The sequence below is a fragment of the Suncus etruscus genome, chromosome 3, assembly GCF_024139225.1.
Source record: "Suncus etruscus isolate mSunEtr1 chromosome 3, mSunEtr1.pri.cur, whole genome shotgun sequence".
In the NCBI taxonomy this organism is placed as follows: domain Eukaryota; kingdom Metazoa; phylum Chordata; class Mammalia; order Eulipotyphla; family Soricidae; genus Suncus; species Suncus etruscus.
This window is the reverse complement of record NC_064850.1, coordinates 115716408-115734064: the sequence shown is the minus strand read 5'-3', so window position 1 is coordinate 115734064 and position 17657 is coordinate 115716408. Positions and strand designations below refer to the sequence as shown.

At 45.8% G+C, this 17657-nt stretch overlaps 1 protein-coding gene across 2 annotated transcripts in view; it reads right to left on the bottom strand.

Annotated features, from left to right (window-relative positions):
- Positions 1–1428: 1428 nt before the first annotated feature.
- SLC10A7 (solute carrier family 10 member 7) overlaps positions 1429–17657 on the bottom strand; it is a 224016-nt gene continuing 207787 nt past the window's right edge. For both annotated transcript variants that reach the window (XM_049770107.1, XM_049770108.1), the window contains 2 exons: positions 2506–2651; positions 1429–1844 (listed from right to left, as the gene is read on the bottom strand). In XM_049770107.1, the coding sequence (XP_049626064.1) occupies positions 1815–1844; positions 2506–2651 (176 nt within the window). In that variant the 3' untranslated portion in view covers positions 1429–1814. The remainder of the gene's footprint in view (positions 1845–2505; positions 2652–17657) is intronic.

The following is a 17657-nucleotide window of genomic DNA, read 5'->3' as shown; positions in this document are numbered from 1 at the left end:
AAGAATGCCAGGAATGATTTCTGAGTGCAGAGCCAGGAATAACCCCTGAGCACTGCTGGGTGGCCCAAAAACCAAAAACCAAAAAAAAAAAAAAAAAAAAAAGAAAGAAAGAAAGTAAAAATTAATCAACATTTTGGCCACTGAACCACCTGGGAAGATTAGGAGGCACATGATTGCTGTTGGCAACACAACAACAACAACAACAGAAGAATGGGCTAAGAATAGTGTGGTCTCAGGGTGGTCCAGGGAACCATGATGGTCTTGTCAAGTCAAGCAAGGGCATGTATAGAGAATGGGGCAGAGCAGTGGATGGGAAATGCCCCCAATCTTACATATGTTTTCATTCTATTCCTCTACAAGCTACAGGGAAGCAAGTATTAGGCATTTCTTGGAAAACTGAGGCCCAATTGGGAACTAATTTTGCTTGCCCTTTTGGTCAATGACTGGCTCTGTATTTCATGTCCAGTTTTCCCATCTGGCTAGACAGAATGTGGATGCGAGCCTTGATTGGCACCCATGACCTTTTTATTTTCATGTATTCATAAGAGCAGTATGATTCAATTGAGAAAACATGTTGCAACCACTTGTCAACTCTGCCAAAGCAGTTCTCATTAATAGCTTGTCTGGACTGCCTTTTATAAGTGTGCTTCATTCAGGAATGTAACAGGAGGCTTATGCCAGAGACAATCTGCCTTGGTGCACATCTGTGTAACAGAAAACATTTTGGTCTCAGTTGTGGAATGTGACACATTGCAGCGTGGACTGTTGTTGCTTTCAATGTGACTGTAACATTTTTGTGCCGTATGGTTGGCTCTTAGACATTTGCCAGGTTGCTGGAAAACAGCTAAGAAAGAAATGGGCTATTAGGGTCGTAGAGATAGTATGTGGGGTAAGGTGTTTGCCTTACAGGTAGCTGACCCGGTTTGATTCCTGGTACTGCATATGGTCCCCAGAGCACTGCCAGGAGTGGTCCCTGGGCACAGAGCCAGGAGTAAATCCTGAGCACTGGCCAGGTGTGGCCCCCAAACAAAACAAAACAAAACAAAAAAGACAAACAAAAGAGAAATCATGGAAAAAATCCTTGAAATATACTCAATAATCCTTATTACCAAATCCTACCATTCATCTCAAAGCTTTTGTTCCTTTATTCCTAACCCAAATATCAGACCTTTTATTTGAAGAGGCATCTACTAAACGGAAAACCATACTCTCCTGCAGTGGGACTTAGAGGAATTTTGGTGTGGAAACCCTCTGAAGGAATGTTTCAAAACAGGATGTCAAGAAATGCCAGTAACAGTCTTTTAAAGAATCTCCTCACTCTATTATCCCTGCTGAGTTGATAAAGAGGCATGTCACAGTTGTAGGAAAAGAAAAAAAAATGGAATCACACAGTAAATCAAAGTATTTGTGAGTAAGAATTCGGAGAAAAAAACTCACTGCATCCGAAGGGCATTTTCGTGATGGTGTGACCTCGTTTCAGATAGGGCAGTAACAGTGACAGAGATGTGTGATGCAAGAAGGTGAGAGGGAGAAGGCATATTCGCTTGTTTTCACCGATGGGGACTGTCTCTTGTGTCAGAAAAGGCATTAATCAGACAGTTCCAAAATACTGCACCACCCTCTGGCATGTACAATATTGGTTTTTGGAAAGAATGCTCTGGTCCAAGACATCTTTAAGGCACTTACACAGTTCTCTCATATTTGTGTGTGTATACAAAAATAAAATATGCGTCGAGACTGTTTTCACAAGAACATGTCTTCAGCACAGCGTGTCTGTACATATCTACATGGCAGCATCCAGGGTGCCTCCTCCGTTATACCGTTGGCCTGGTCAGCTTCACACCCTATGAGAAAGGAGTGATCAACTCAGAAGAGGAGAATATCCAACGATAGGTGAAAGCATCAGTGAACATTGGAGGGAAGACAGGACCCACATGGCTAATAGACACAAGACTGTAGCTTTCCAGCAGAGACTGAAGGCCTGCTCCACAGAACTGAGTTTATCTAGGGGTGGATGGAAGGGGACCTGGGCACACTGGTGGGAAATAGAAAGGCATTCGGCTGGTACAGGGGTGTTGGAATAATGTATGTATGGAAACATTCCTAACAGTGTTGTAAATCACAGTCCATCAATAAAAATGGGGAACAAAAAGGCATCATCACACTACATAGAATAGATGGGAGGGGGAAAGAGTAGTGTTCCCAGGGTAGAGGGGCATATGAACTCTGGTGCAGAGACCAATACTCCCCCTCACCTTCCATTTTATTTCTGATAAAAGCAAACATAGTTTTTTCAAACTTCACTGTAAGTACAGTTGTTCTTTGAGAGCAATATAAAACATGTAACTTTCTGTTACTGGAGTTTCTGTTAAATGGAGAAAATGGAGTTCGCCATTCCCATGGTTTCCCAGTGAGAAGGGAAGGGTCTAAGAAGGTGGGCAAAGGTGAGGGAGTGAAGATCATGCCATCTGGCCATGCTTGGACCCCCACCCCCCAGAGTCCTACCTTCTGCCTTGAGACCATCCATGACTTGATGGTGGGCACCAACACACTTCCCAGCAGGATCTGAACTGGGTGGTAAATGAGCAAGGGCACGGATATTAGAGAGAGGTGCTCATGGCCGGCAAATACAATCTTCAACATAGGGATTCCTGAGGAGCAAAGAAAGCAGAAAACTGAAGAGGCAAATTCAGTTTGTCACCAAAGGTCAGATGGACTCTGAAATTGCTTGTCTACAAAAGTAGGCACTGGCAAGTCTCCCCTGCTATGGTCAAAGCATGGCCAAGGGTGGGTTTCAAACAACCCACCAGATCCTTCCTAGCTTTTTCTGCTACCACAAATACTAAATTCTAACTAGAAGATCAACGTTCCCAGGAGGTCTGTGCTTGAAGGCATCAATACTTCTATTGGGCAAACAGGCAGTCCACCCTCCTCTTTCCCCATCCAGCACAAGTAGACAAGGATCTTTTCTTGCCTAGCAGTCCTTCGGGAAGTCCATCTGCACTAGGACAAAGCGTCAAGGTTTACTTGGGAGTCAAAGGCTGATCTAAGATGAGGAATGGTATAAGAAGACATCTGCCAGATGAACACTCAAATGCCTTCACATTGTGCCAAGGATCTCCAAGTGCAACACTGGGCATGGCACGGGGATTTTGGAATGAACGGTGGGGTTTGGGACCCATGGGCAGGTCTCCATGGAACGCAGTGTACAATGCAGTCAACCCTGGTCTCCTGTCCCCTGGTGAGGGCTCCATGAAATGCAGGACACAGTACAGTCAACTTTGATCTCCCATTTCCTTCTGGTGAGGGCTGGGAAACCATTCTCTAAGCAGCTGCTTTCTAGGTGTCCCCATCAGGCCTGGAAACATTGCACAGACACAGTCTGTCTCATGAGTGTCACTCACTGAGGCCTAACATGGCTGGGGAAGGGCAAAGCCCTTTGGACACACATGACAGTGTTTTCTTTGGAAATGCTTTCACAGCTCCACCTTCTTGTCGCGTGGAGAGCAGCTTCTGTGAGGAGCTCCTGAGTCTGCGCCCAGTGGTACTCACTGCCTTCTGAGCTCTCAGGCTCTGTCACCCCCAAACAGTTTTTGGCAGTTGGTGTCCTCCAGGCTTTTTCCCTTTCTTTGAACCCATACGTCACTGCGACTGCCGTGGACCCAAACACTAAGATCTCCCCAAACACAGCCTCTCTCAGAGCTTCCTAAGATCACTGTAGTTTAGTCTTCACACTGAGATAAAAGACAAAAGTGCTGCCTGTTATTTCATTTTTTAGGTGTCTGAACCATAGTTGGCACAACAACACACCTGGCACTGTGTTCAAGGATCATTTTTGAGGGGGCTGGGGAGCCATAGATGAGGCGAGGGATCGAGTATGAGTAAGCTGTCTGCAAAGCTAGCCACCTCACTTGCTGTACAATCCCTATGGCTCCCAGACTTGCTTTCAACCACTACCAGACTTTGTAACAGACGTACCAACGGGAAGGATAAATTATAGGAGCACTGGTGATGAGAGCTGACACTGGTGGTAGAATTGGTGTTGAAATATTAAATGCCTAAAACTCAACTATTAGTAACTTCGTAAAGCATAGTTCTTTAAATAAAAAATAAAATAAAGAAAAATAAACAGAAAAACAACCAACTGTGTTCATGGTTTGGAAGTGTGTTTGTTTTTGTTTTGGGCTTCACACTCGTTGACACTCAGGGTTACTCTTGGTTCTAGGCTCAGGCTTCATTCCTGGTAGTGATAGGGGGACCATATGGGATGCCAGGGATTGAACTGGGGTATGCTGCGTGCAAAGAAAACACTCTCTCTCTGTGCTAGCACTCTGGTTCCATGAGTTGGAAGTTTAATAGCAACACCTGATAGGACAGTGTTAGAAAATTATCAGCATTAGAAAGAACTGAAACAGAGTGATAGCACAGCAGGTAAAGCATTTGCATTGCATGTGGCTGATTAGGGTTTGATCCTAGGCATCCCTTATGGTCTCCTGATTCCGCCAAGAGTTATTTCTGAGCACAGAGCCAGGAATAATGCCAGAGCCCTGCCAGGGGTTGCCCAAAAATAAACAAAAACCAAAAAATAAAGGAAAAAGGAAAGAGTCAAAGCTTCCTAGGGTCTCCAGGAAAATCCTTTGGTGCTAAGGGATGAAGCTCAGAGAAAGGTGGGGAGGGCATGCAGCAGGGGCTGAGCTGATCGAGTCTCCAGAGTGGGAGACAGAGAGCTCCCTGTCTCTCTAGCTGATAGGGGAAAACTTTTTTTGTTTGTTTGTTTTTGGGTCATACCTGGCAGCACTCAGGGGTTACTCCTGGCTCTACACTCAGAAATCACTCCTGGCAGGCTCAGGGGACCATATGGGATGCTTGGATTCGAACCACCGTCCTTTTGTATGCAAGGCAAACACCCTACCTCCATGCTATCTTTCTGGCTCCTGATTGGGGATGGCTTTAAGCCCACATTCCTAAAGCTCAGCGAGCCAAGTGAGTGGACAGCTGGGCTTAGCCAGAGTCTGGGGTCAGTGGGGGCAAGAGTACAGGAGCAAAAGTGCCTGCAGGAGACGTGGGTCTGGTGAGGCAGCTCCCCAGAGAGCCCTGGGGAGAAGGACCCCAATTTGGAAATCAGCAGTGATAATGGTAATAAAACGATGACAGTGATGACAGTGGTGGCAATGACGCTTAGGGTGTCTCGGTGTTTAGGTTACAGGGTGGACCCCAAACCTAGTATCAGCCTCCAGAAGCCTCCTTCCTGCTCACTTCAGGATGTTGACACAGTTGCTTTTAAAGGAAGAGGGGACAGAAACACCTGTACTAGTGGGGAATTTTCCCTGGGGTGGAGTTTGGGTTGTGCCCCCAGCTCCTCTCCCCTGCACATGGAGGATTCCAAGTGGCAGGTACCCTGGACGCTCTAAAAGCTTCCTGGAATGGCATGTGTGAGGAGCCCTCAGGAAGCCAAAGGGCAGGACTGCCAGAAGCTCTTCATGGGGCAACAGCTCCTCTCAACCTCCTTACATCCCACACTGGCGAGGGTTGTGCCTTCATAAGGCACAGAGGCTAGGAAGGTGGCTACCACCTGGCCTATGAGGGTCTGCTGAGGTAGCTGTGACTACCAGCCTCTATGTACCCCAACACCAGGCTCTCTTCTTGGCCTGTCTGTTTGCCCTGTGCTTCTAGTGACCCATGTGAACCTGCCTGGATTCTACTTCTCACTCCATTTGTTAAGGAGAAGAAAAAAGTCAACAACAATTTAAAACAAACAACTACCCATCTCAAAACAACCAAACTTAATGGAGTTTTATGAAATGAAATTTAAACAGGGGCCCCTTTTCATCTCGTGGGCGCCGCAGTGATATCCACAGAGCCGATTAATTTTAATGCACACAGGTACCGAGACTATGTCATGGCGCTGACAGGCTCCCACTCGGCTTTTGGAGATGGCATTTGACTTTATGGAAGGGAACACCATGCACATTTACAATTTTACAGGGACTTTAAGCTGTCAGGTTGAAAAGTGTTTATAAAACATTAATCAAAAAAATGCCTCTTTAATACAATGCACTGTCTGAAAGATATAAGAAGGCTCTGATTGTAAGTGGATTCTTTTTTTCTGACTCAAGTAATTTGCAGCAGAAACATTTCTCCCACCACTCTACAAGTTCCTAACATGCAAGGATAAAGCACACTTCCCTCGCACCCCACCACCCGGTCCTGTACAGCGTTCCACACTCCATGTCACACATGACACATGCATCTATTCATCACAATCATCCGACAGGGTTTGACACTGTGGCATATTCCATAAGCAGAGTTCTCAATGGACACCTGCCAAGCAGGCACTTCAAGGATGAGCTTTCTTCTTCCAATCAGTAAATAAGGTGCTACTCTCATCCTCTCTCCAGGACAGTAAGGAGAAAACAATAGGTACGAGATCTGTGAGGCATTTATTTCTTTTTCTTCCTTCTGTCTTTTTCTTAATACCTTAAATAGGTTTATTTTCTGTTCTTGGAATTAGAAAATCCAACCTTAAGTTCTCAGAGCTACTACTTTTTCTTTGACGAACAGTTTCTATTTATTTTTTGCTTGGTTTTTGGGTCACACTGGCAGTGCTCAGGGACCTGTACTTAGAAGTGACACCTGGCAATGCTTGGTATTGAACCCGTGTTGGCTTCAAGAAAGGCAACTAAACTATCTCTCAGGCCCCATGGATAATCAGTTTTTAGCTTTATTTTTGGAAACAATTCCTTTTCTAGATTAGTTTTTTTTTATTTCAGTCTACCAAAGCCAACTCTATTATTTGCCATACAAAAATTAAAACAGTTGTGGGAACATAATTTTCTATCCATTCATCCACCCACTCTTCTATTAACCCATCCATCCATCCCTCCATCTACCCATCCATACATCCATTCACCCATCCCTCCTTCTACCCTTTCATCCACCTATCCCTTCCTCCATCTACCCATCAATTCACTCTTTAACTCACCCATCCCTCTATCCATCTACCCATTCATCTATCCACCCCCATCGATTCACTCATTCCTCTATACATCCACTCCCCATCCATCCATCGCCCACCCACCATCCATTCATCTACCCATCTATTCCTCCATTCATCTACCCATCTCTCCACCCAATCCTCCATCCATCTACCTACCTACCCATCCATCCCATCCCATCCATTCACTCATTCCTCCATCTATCCATCCACCACCCACCAACCTATCCATCTATCCACTCCCCATCCACTCACTCATCCCTCCATTTATCCATATATCCATTTGCCCACCCATTTCTTCATCCATCTATCAACTTATCTACTCCCCCACATCCATTCACTCATCCCTCTGTCCCTCCAACCCTCCAACCCTTCTGTTGGAACAGAGTCCTCTGTTCAATGTGAGCTCTTATTCTGAGTGCTAGGCATAGAAAAATAGTGCAGAGTGGGACCCTTTGGGAACCCATACCCTTGCAAGCTGTCCTGACAGTGACAGTTTTCCTGTATGAGGAATGAGGAACAGAGACTCAACCCCATCTGTCACAAGCCCACCCAGTCTTGACAAATCTCCATTTGAGGACCATCGTTTTTTGTTTTTGGACCACACCCAGCAGCACTCAGGGGTTACTTCTGGCTCTGAGCTCAGAAATAGCTCAGTGAACCATATGGTATACCAGAAAGTGAGCCTGGGTCCAACCCAGGTCAGCCATGTGCAAGGCAAATGCCCTATAATGGTTCTATCTCTCCAGCCCCAATAGGAACCATCTTTGACTAAGCCCTAATATCTTTCTACCTTAATATCAAGTCACCAAATCTTATGGATTCTCTTCACTGAAATTCCCTCATGTTTCCCTCCAATCCCCCTAATTTGGTTCCTCAGGTGGTCATGTCAAGATTGCTTGGCTGCCTGCTCATACAACCCCATCTCCATTCTCTTCCTTTCATCAATCCTATAGATTACAGCCTGATTAATCTTCCCAAAACCACCATTAATTAAAACCAATTCCTTACTCAAGAATGACGACTTCCCAATGCTCATCCATCAAACCTCACCACCCTGACTAAAGTCTATTTCTGTGATTGCCATTTTCTAGGCAAGTCCAGCCTAGTAAGTGATTTCCCAAGCTCTCTCATCTTACCCCAATACTTACCACAACCACAGAAAGCGTGGACCCATTTTCCTATTCAAGGATGAGAAAACAGGTTTCAAGCAGCTGTGTGATTTTCTCTGAATCTGGTAGGTTCTTAGAGGAACCCACATCTACCTCTTTAAATAGAGTTTGCTGACTCCATTCAATCAGACTTTCAGTTGCCAATTATGGTTGAAAGTCTCACACTTACTTGGCATATTCTTGTCTTTGCAAAAGCCACACCAGTGCCTGGTTCTTATCTTTTCTCTCGTCCCCAAATCCTCTATGAGTTTATTTAGGCCTGGTCTTATGTATTATTCTATCCGTGCTCTCCCACCTCCAAATGATTTCTTCTGTGTGAAGACAACCTATCGACATCACATGCATTCCCATTTGGTGGCACTGTCATTCCCATTGTGTGTGTCTGTTGTTTTTTTTTCTTGATCAGTGTCCCTTTTATTCTTTATTTACATCATGTTGAGGCATAGGGGAGGTTCTCAATACATCTATGACTGATAACTGAGGAAAAAGTAATGAATCCAATTGGAAAAAACAGAGAAGAGGATGGAAGTTGGGGTTTCAGCTGACTGAAAAGAAAACATTCAAACACAATCAATCTCTAAGACAGGATGGTATTTTCAGGATCCAAAACCATCTTTAATATGGCAGAAGGAAAAAAGCTGACCATGAGCTCAAGATTTGAAACGAAAATTAAATGAGGGGCCGGAGAGATAGCACAGTGGCGTTTGCCTTGCAAGCAGCCGATCCAGGACCTAAGGTGGTTGGTTCGAATCCCGGCATCCCACATGGTCCCCCGTGCCTGCCAGGAGCTATTTCTGAGCAGATAGCCAGGAGTAACCCCTGAGCAGCGCTGGGTGTGGCACCCCCACAAAAAAAAAAAAATAAAACCGAAAAAAAAATTAAAATGAGGAATGAGAAAGAAAAGATACTAAACATATGTCATGCTTTTTTTTGGGAAAACTCTACAGTGACACAGACCCTTGCTTCATTAAGAAACATAGTCTAGGGGTCAGAGAGAGAGAGATAGCACAGCGGTAGGGCGTTTGCCTTGCCAGTGGCCGACCCAGGACCAGTGGTGGTTCATATCGTGGCATCCCATATGATCCCCTGTGCCTGCCAGGTGTAACCCAACCCCCATCCCCAAAACAAAACAAAACAAAACAAAACAAAACACAGTCTAGGGGCCGGAGCAATAGCACAGCAGTAGGGCATTTGCCTTGCACATGGCTGACCCAGGACAGACACAGGTTTGATCCCTGGCATCCCATATGGTTTCCCAAGCCAGGAGTGATTTCTGAGCGCATAGCCAGGAGTAACCCCTGAGCATCACTGGGTGTGTCTCCCCCCAAAAAAACAGAAAACAAAACCAACCAAACAAAAAAGAAACATAGTCTATTCTAGCATTTCTCAAGTGGGGTCAGATGGGCCTCAGTAGCCCCCCACGGTATTCCAAGGGGAGCACAGGTGAAAACTACTTAAATAGAGGAGCCCCCCCCCCACGCAGGAGAGGGAGCCTAGGATGTAAATAGGGCCAGAGTGTTCTCTCTGCTCCAAGACAGGCTGTGTCTGGCTCCAAGAGTGGCCTGGGTTGGCTCAGTGAGTGCTGACAGGAAGACATTCAGGGTGCAGTGCTGAGTCTCATGGTACTGGGGGGGGGGGGTCGCCTTCATGGTGGGCAGGCAGGAGAATGAAATGAGTTCTACTCTCTCCTTTTCCTAGGTGGCTGAAGAGGCTCTTCATTTTCCATGGAGAAAAGACCAGGCAAAGGAGCCAGAGTAGAGAGAACAGTGGAGTGAGTGCTTGCCTTGCACAAGACCAGCTTGGATTTAATCCCTGGCACTTGACATGGTCCTCCAAAAACCACTGGATGTGGACCCCCAAACTAACAAACAAAAATCTGGCAGAGGTTTACAGTCATGGAATGTGCAAATAAACAAAACAGAATGAGGATTTCCCACAACAAAATGGCAGCCAGGAAAACTAGACCCAGTTCATCAGCATGGGCCAGGCTCAGCTGGCATTGGCAAGCCATGGCCCATGATGTGAGATTCCAAATTGGTTTATTTTTTATTTTTGGGGCACACCTGACTGTACTCAGGGATCACTTCTGGTGGTACTCAGGGGACCATATGAGATGCCTGGGATCAAACCCAGGTTGGCTGTGTGAAGGCAAATGCCTTCCCTACTGCATTATTCCTCCATCCTCTTCAGGTTTTTGTTTTGTTTTGGGGCCACACCCAGAAGTGCTCAGGGGTTGCTCCTGCTTTGTGCTCAAAAATCACACATGGCAGGCTTGGGAACAATATGGAATGCTGAGGGTTGAACCTACTCGACTGTGTGCAAGGCAAATGGCCTACATGCAGTTCTATCACTCTGGTCCCTTCAGGTGGGTTTTTAAATGAGAGAAGTAGAACCCTTGAAGTTCAAGGCAAAGAGAAGAGGATGAGTGGGGTCTCCCCCAACCCCTCAATTTTATATTTAAAGTCCTTCTACCTGAAGGCCACAGAGAGTTCAGAAAGACTCCAGTCATTAGGAAGGTGTGATATGCACAGTTCTCCCAAGTGTGTGGTTAACACAGTGCTGAGTCCTCATCTTAGTCCTTTTCTTCTTGTCACTAAGGCTGAGATGACTATAAACCTCATAGTAAAAAAAAAAAAAGGCATTAGGACTAGGGACAAAGTCAGAGTTATTCATCCCTAAATCCAGCTCTGGTAAAGGGGACCTGGGTAAGGGCAGAGAGACAGCACAGAGGTAAGGGCAAATGCCTTGCATGTGGATGACTCCTGTTCAATCCCTGGTACCACACGGTTCCCTAGTATCTCTGTGGTGTTCTGGAGGCCCCTAAGCATAGAGAGGATAGCTAAGGGAATCTCAATATCTTCTCATCTGTTTCTTGCAGGGAATCAGTGACCTGGTTGGCTGAGAATTGTTGGGGGAGACTCCTGGGTTTGCTTGGAATATCTCACCCCTATCACTTCTCAAAAAGGTTGACCCTGTTTGTTTTTGAACTTGGCAAAGCCACACCTTTCTATCCCCTCTCCTGCCTTTTCAAGGCTGTGACACTGAGAATTTCAGGTTCCATTTGGAAGGCTTTAAGTCAGAGGGAAAAGATCTGAAAGCTTTTATTATAAGCATAATTATATTTTGGGTCATATTTTGTGGTGCTCAAGGGTTACTACTGGCTCTGCACTCAGGAATTTCTTCTGGTGGGCTTGGGGAACCAGATGGGTTGCCAGGAATTCCAGGCAAGAGCCCTACCTATGTACTATAACTCCCTTCATCTTCTTTAACTTCTGGACACATAAGAGCTCTACTTAGAACACAATAGATCCTGCCTTTCACAAATCAATACACAACCAGTGACTAAATTATAGAAGAAGTAGGAATTACTCACTTTTAGACTTCTGGAAACCCAGTAGAGTTTAAGTGCATAAAGAGAAAATATCCAAGGCAGAGGGTTCAACCCCAGTTCTGTCTGAGACTCTGGGAATGACTTTTAAAACACACACATTTAGGGCTGGAGAGAGAGCACAGTGGTAGGGCGTTTGACTTGCACGTAGGACAGACGGTGGTTCAAATCCTGACATCCCATATGGTCCCCTGAGCTTGCCAAGAGTAACCCCTGAGTGCCTCTGGGTGTGACCCAAAAACCAAAACTACAAAAAAACAAAAACTACAAAAAAACCCCCAAACCCCCCCCCCCTATCTCCCCCAAAAAACCCCCGAGTAGAGCCAGAGCTAGAAGGTGCGAACAAGTGGTGAGGAGACAGAACAGTAGAAAAGGCATTTGCCTTGCCCATGACTGACCTGGGTTTGATTCCTGTCACCCCTGGGGGTTCCTGGCGCACTACCAGGAATGATCCCTGACTGCAGAACTAGGAGGAATCCCTGAGCACCTACAGATACGGTACAAGAGCCCAAACAGAAACAAAACCAAATAAAATCACAAAAGGTTGGACTATGTGCACAGCAAGCCAGAGCTCTGGGTTCAATCCTGGGCACTACATGGACTCCAAGCACGACTTGAAGTGACCCCCAAAACTTAAAGTAAAATGAGTTCAAATATACAATGCCAGGATCTGTCTCTGTTGTGGGAAGAGAGGGTATGCCCATAGTGCTATGTGATACCCCCTGGTGATGCTAGAGAGCTGGGGTGGGTGGGCGAGCCTGGAACTTTGAGAGTGGAAGATTGTAGAGTGGAAGGATGCCCTGTGTGCCAGTCCAGGGTTCACTATGTGGCGGCTATGTGACCTGGGATCTCAGGTGGGACAATTGGGTGGATGAGAGATGGTACAGTGGGTAGGAAGCTTTCCTTGCCTGATGCTGACACTAGTTCAGTTCCAGCACCAGGAGTGATCCCTGAGCACAGAGTTAGGAGTTAGTCCTGAGCATTGCTAGATGAGTGCCTCCCCCGAGAAACAGGAGCTCGAGAGATAGAATACTTAAAGCCCCTGTCTAGCAAACAGCTGACCTGGGTTTGATCTCCAGAACTGCATAAGATCCTCAAAAAACTGCCAGGAGTAATCACTGAGCACTGCCCAGTGTGCTTCACAAATAGAGGTGCCCCAACCTTACCCTGTTTACCAGGAAACTCTTGTACTTTTTTTTCTTTTTGTTTATGGGCCACATCTGGCAGCACTCAGGGGTTTTTTCTGGCTCTGAGCTCAGAAATCGCTCCTGGCAGGCTTGGGGAACCATATGGGATGCTGGGGATAGAACTTGGGTTAGCTGAGTGCAAGGCAAATTGCCCTACCTGCTGTGCTGTCTCTCAGGTCTCAACCTGAATTTTTCTTTTCTTTTTTTTTTTTTTTTTTTGGTTTTTGGGCCACACCCAGTGATGCTCAGGGGTTACTCCTGGCTATGCGCTCAGAAGTCGCTCCTGGCTTGGGGGACCATATGGGATGCCGGGGGATCGAACCGTGGTCCGTCCGAGGCTAGCGCAGGCAAGGCAGGCACCTTACCTCTAGCGCCACCGCCCGGCCCCATGAATTTTTATTTTCTTATGGGGGCCACACCTGGCAGTGCTTGTGGAGTCAGGAAGTACCTGGGATGGAGCTCAGGCCTTGCCCAGGGTGGACAGGTTCTCCATTACTTGTGTCACCTCTGCAGCCCTTCATCGGGGAATACCTGATCCCCACTTTCCCCTCCCACACTGACACCTGTCCCTCTAAGCTCGCCCCCAACCCAGATCTATCCTCTCATGTCAGCTTGTCAAAACTCGACTAAATCTTTGGCTTTAGGTAGCAGGCAGGAAACTCTGGTGCCTAAGTGGACTTGCTGGATGGGTTGTTGGATGGTCGGAGTACCCAGGGCATCCTGGGCAGCGGGGTGACTCTTTCGTGGTGGGTTAATCCTCCTGCTCAAGGACCAGCACAGTGCGGGGGAGTCCTGAGCCACCCATGCTGGCGGAGCGTGTCTGGATCTATTAAGGGAACTTGGAGAAGAGCCGGGACAAGATAAATAATTGGAGAGCCGAGACACAGTTGCGACAACTGTAATTTATCCATCCCAGGCTGCGCCTGAGATGGAGACAGAGACTTCAAGTGCTTGCTCTCTCCTGGGTGCGATTCCTTACTTCAAACAGGCACAGCAGCATCCCGTGAAGAGCCCTGGTACTGCTCTGGGCAACTTCCTAAATATTCATCAGAACAACAATAAACAACCTCTGCTCCTGTGCCCCCTCCCTAGACAGGAAGCCCTGGGGAGGGGTCCCTGCACCCCTCCTGTGCTGGGAGCCTGCTGGGAAATGAGGACAAGCTTTCACAATGGTGGAGTAACGCCTCTCCCTTCTTCTGAAACTTTCTTTTCTTTCAGGGGAGTGGGATGTCCAGAACGGAACGTTGGGTTAAATAATAGATAAATGACTCACATGATTCATCTCTTGACAGCTTCTCCTAACAACAAGAGGGCTTTTTGTTCTTTGTAAAAAATATGGATCCAAGGGCTTAAAGAGTGGGAGAGAGAGCCCAGGAGGTAAAGCGCTTGCATGGCTTGACATGTTGCTGACTCGCATTTGTTGCCTGATCCACCCATATCTTTTGTGTGCAAAGTAAGGTAATAATTATTGATTTGCTAATAATATTCAGGCAAAGAAGACTTCGAGGGGTTAAGTCCTTTATCAAAGCATTCCTAATGGTAGTTTTTTTTTTTTTAAGAGAATACTTGTTTGTTGGTTTGTTTTGGCCACACTATTGAGGCTCAGGGCTTACTCCTGGCTCTGTGCTCACTCCTGATGAGGTATCAGATCTTATGGGATGTTGGGGGTCCAACTTGGGTTGGCTGCCTGCAAGGCTCATGTTCAGCTCTCTGTTCTGTTTTTCCAGTCCTATTAGGAAAATGCTCTTTTTGTGCCAAATAAAGGTGTCAAGGGAAAAGGAAAACAACAACAACCCAGAAGGGAAAGTTTCATTTTAAAATTCTGGCTTCCCTTGAGGAAACAGCACAAACATAATAATTAAATTATCTTTTCAACCCATGTTGCAGGCAATCCTATAGCATTCTTGAAAAGTTGGCAAGTACAATGGAAAACACAAGATCCCTTCTCAGATATGCTTTTTTGTCCATGGATGCTTCTGGAGCATAGGGAGCTTCTTTGGGTTTTGGGTCTTTTAATTTTTGGGGGGGGGTCACACCCAGCAGTGCTCAGGGGTTACTCCTTGCTCTACATTCAGAAATCACTTCTGGCAGGCTCGGGGGATCATATGGGATGTCAGGATTCAAACCACCGACCTTCTGCATGCAAGACAAACGCCCTACTGCCATGCGATCTCTCCGGCCCCCTTTTGGATCTTTTTAAGAAGCCACAACTGTATTCCTTTCCTTACCATCCTATATGGTGACTGATTCAGTGTTCAAGCATCTTCCTCCTCCAAACAGCAGAGACTCCATTACCTTCTATAATGGCAATGTCAGCCTTAAAATACAAACTCAGAGGAACTTAATATTCCTTGGAATCTTCCTTTTCCCTCTTTTCCAGATGTAGAAACTGAGCTTTCCAGGAATTAAGCAACTTGTTCCACTTTTGAGTGAGAGAACCAGAACTTGAACTAAGTGAGACAAGAGACAGGTAAGTGTTCTTTCTACTCTTTCCAGATTCCCATGTTTACTAAAAGGCTGTGACATTTTCTGCATAATTCGGTTTCAGCTTACAGTTCGTTCTTCAGGAGCTGCAACTACAGAAGTTCTTAAGAGCCAGACAAAAAGAGCTGCCTTCAAAGGCCACTGTACACAAGTTTCTGTGCATGACCAGACCTAGAGTGGGCTCTTAAAAAAAGCGTGCCTTTAATAGCCATTCAACATTTAAATCACATTCTTTAGCCTGGAAGTGCATTTGCAAGGATGAAAGTACCACAAGCCTTTGCTGCCAACAGGCTATCAACAGGAAATCAACTGACAGGCAATGAGAGAGAAGGTGAGGTGCTCAGAAACAATGTGCTTTCATCTTAAACATGTAAAATGTATCTACATATGACTTAAGGATCATAAACATCTGAGATATTTTCTTCCTAGGAGTAGAAAAGTTTTCTACATCAGTCAGAACTCTAGATAAGCCCAGTGGTTCGATTACCCAGGAGGTAACATAAAGAACAAACTATTCTTTAAATTTTGTTTGTTTGTTTGCCTTGGGGCCACACCCAGCAGTGCTCAGGGCTTACTCCCAGTTCTGTGCTCAGGGATCATTCCTGGTGGTACTTGGGGGACCATTTATAGTACCAGGGATTGAACCCAGGACTGTTGCATGCAGGGCAAGTATACCCTACCCACTGTACTATCTCTCTGGCCTCTTGCTCAGTATTTGATTTGAATTTCTTGATGACATTTCTGATTTGTGTACTGACAACAAGGACACAAGCTCATTAGTGGCCTCTATATAAAATGTCTTCTTGTTCTTATACAGAAAGCCGGGGCATAATCTGGGAGAGCTTCTGACTCTCAGGTAACCCCCAGCAAGGGCTGCTATCTTGGCCAAATATCGTTACCTCCAACCCAGACTTGAGACACTGGGAGAGCAGCAACCCAGCTTGTGATATTGTTTCAGATGAACCATAGTGATGGTGCTGCCCTTCCTTTGGGCCTCCCCTTCCTTCCTGAATGAGCTCCAGGGAATGGCTTCATGTCAGGCTTTCCAGATGGATTATGTGAAGCTATAGCTCAATGTCATTTTCAATAGGAAGCCTCATAATTAAAGGTCAAATAGTCACTTCATCTGCAATCAATCAATAGAAAAAGTACTAATACGAGAACTAATCAATCAATGGCAAAGGCACTAATAAAACCCATGAATCAAATTCAGCATGTGTGTGGATGCACGGACATGAAGGGGGTGGAGATGGGGCAGAAGCAAGAACAATGAGGCAAATGGAAAGGATGAGGAGGAGAGAACAGGCAGGAGGCATCGTGAGGCTTCACTGCTGGCTCCTTCAGGATGTGGGTGCCACATAGCTGATGTTGATTTGGTCTTATAAAGTGGAGGCAATCTGAATGGCATGCCACATGGCTCACTTATTGTATTCAGTCAATGTGCAAGTGCAAGTGTGAGAAATCACTAGTAGGGTAACTGAAGCCATCATTACATAAGAAAAATAGATCGATAGAGTCCATCTATTGTATTTCATCTTGGTGAGAGAGGCGACAGAGTTCACTTCTGAGTAACACTGGAAATTTCCTTCTGCATTCTGGAATACGAGTTCCCAGGCCTGGAGTACTGGCCTCTCTTCCCCTTCCAGGTAGGTAAGAAATCCTAAAGGCTCATGTTGGGTCTGTGCTCTGTATCAATAAGGTCAGGCCAACAACCCAGGGAAGCAAATAGGCATTGGGTATTGAAGAAGCTGATCCAGGCCATTCTAACCATAGGGTCCATATCACCTCAACTGCAGGGAGAAGCATGTGGGCAAGAAGGAGCCATGGCACTTGTGATGAAGTGAAAGCAGCAAAGGGAATGTTTTCAGAAATATCACCTAAGAGGTGACTGTAGAAGGCAGGGATAAGCAAAGCTTGAGACAATGGTTGAGACAATGGTTGAGGGTAGGGGCAGCAAAACCCCCAATCTAAGAGTAAAGAAAGCTGTAGCCCAGGATAGGATATCCTTGTGGAAAACTCAAAAGGGAGGAATGGCCTTGTAGATCCAAGAGAGCTGAGCTCACATTACAGGTCAAAGGAGCAAGTACTGATTACACTGAGGGGTTTGCTTGGCTACTCAGAAACTTTTTATGATGGTCACATTAGAGGGTCTAAGCAGAAAAATGCTAATAAAAACATTCCCCAATCTCTACTTCATTCAGTCCAAAAGGTGCTTCTGATTGGTGCAGAAATGACCTTTTGGAAAACATCCAGAAATGAGGAGCTTTGAATCTGAGAAAAATGAAAAAATAAAAAAATAAAAATAAAAGAAGAAAACCCACATCCCATTATTAAAAATAACCCTGGACTGCAGGAAGCTTTGGAAGCAGAGGTCTTGGTTTCTTCGCACAAACCATTTTCAGAACACAATCTCATAAAGGAAGGAACCAAAT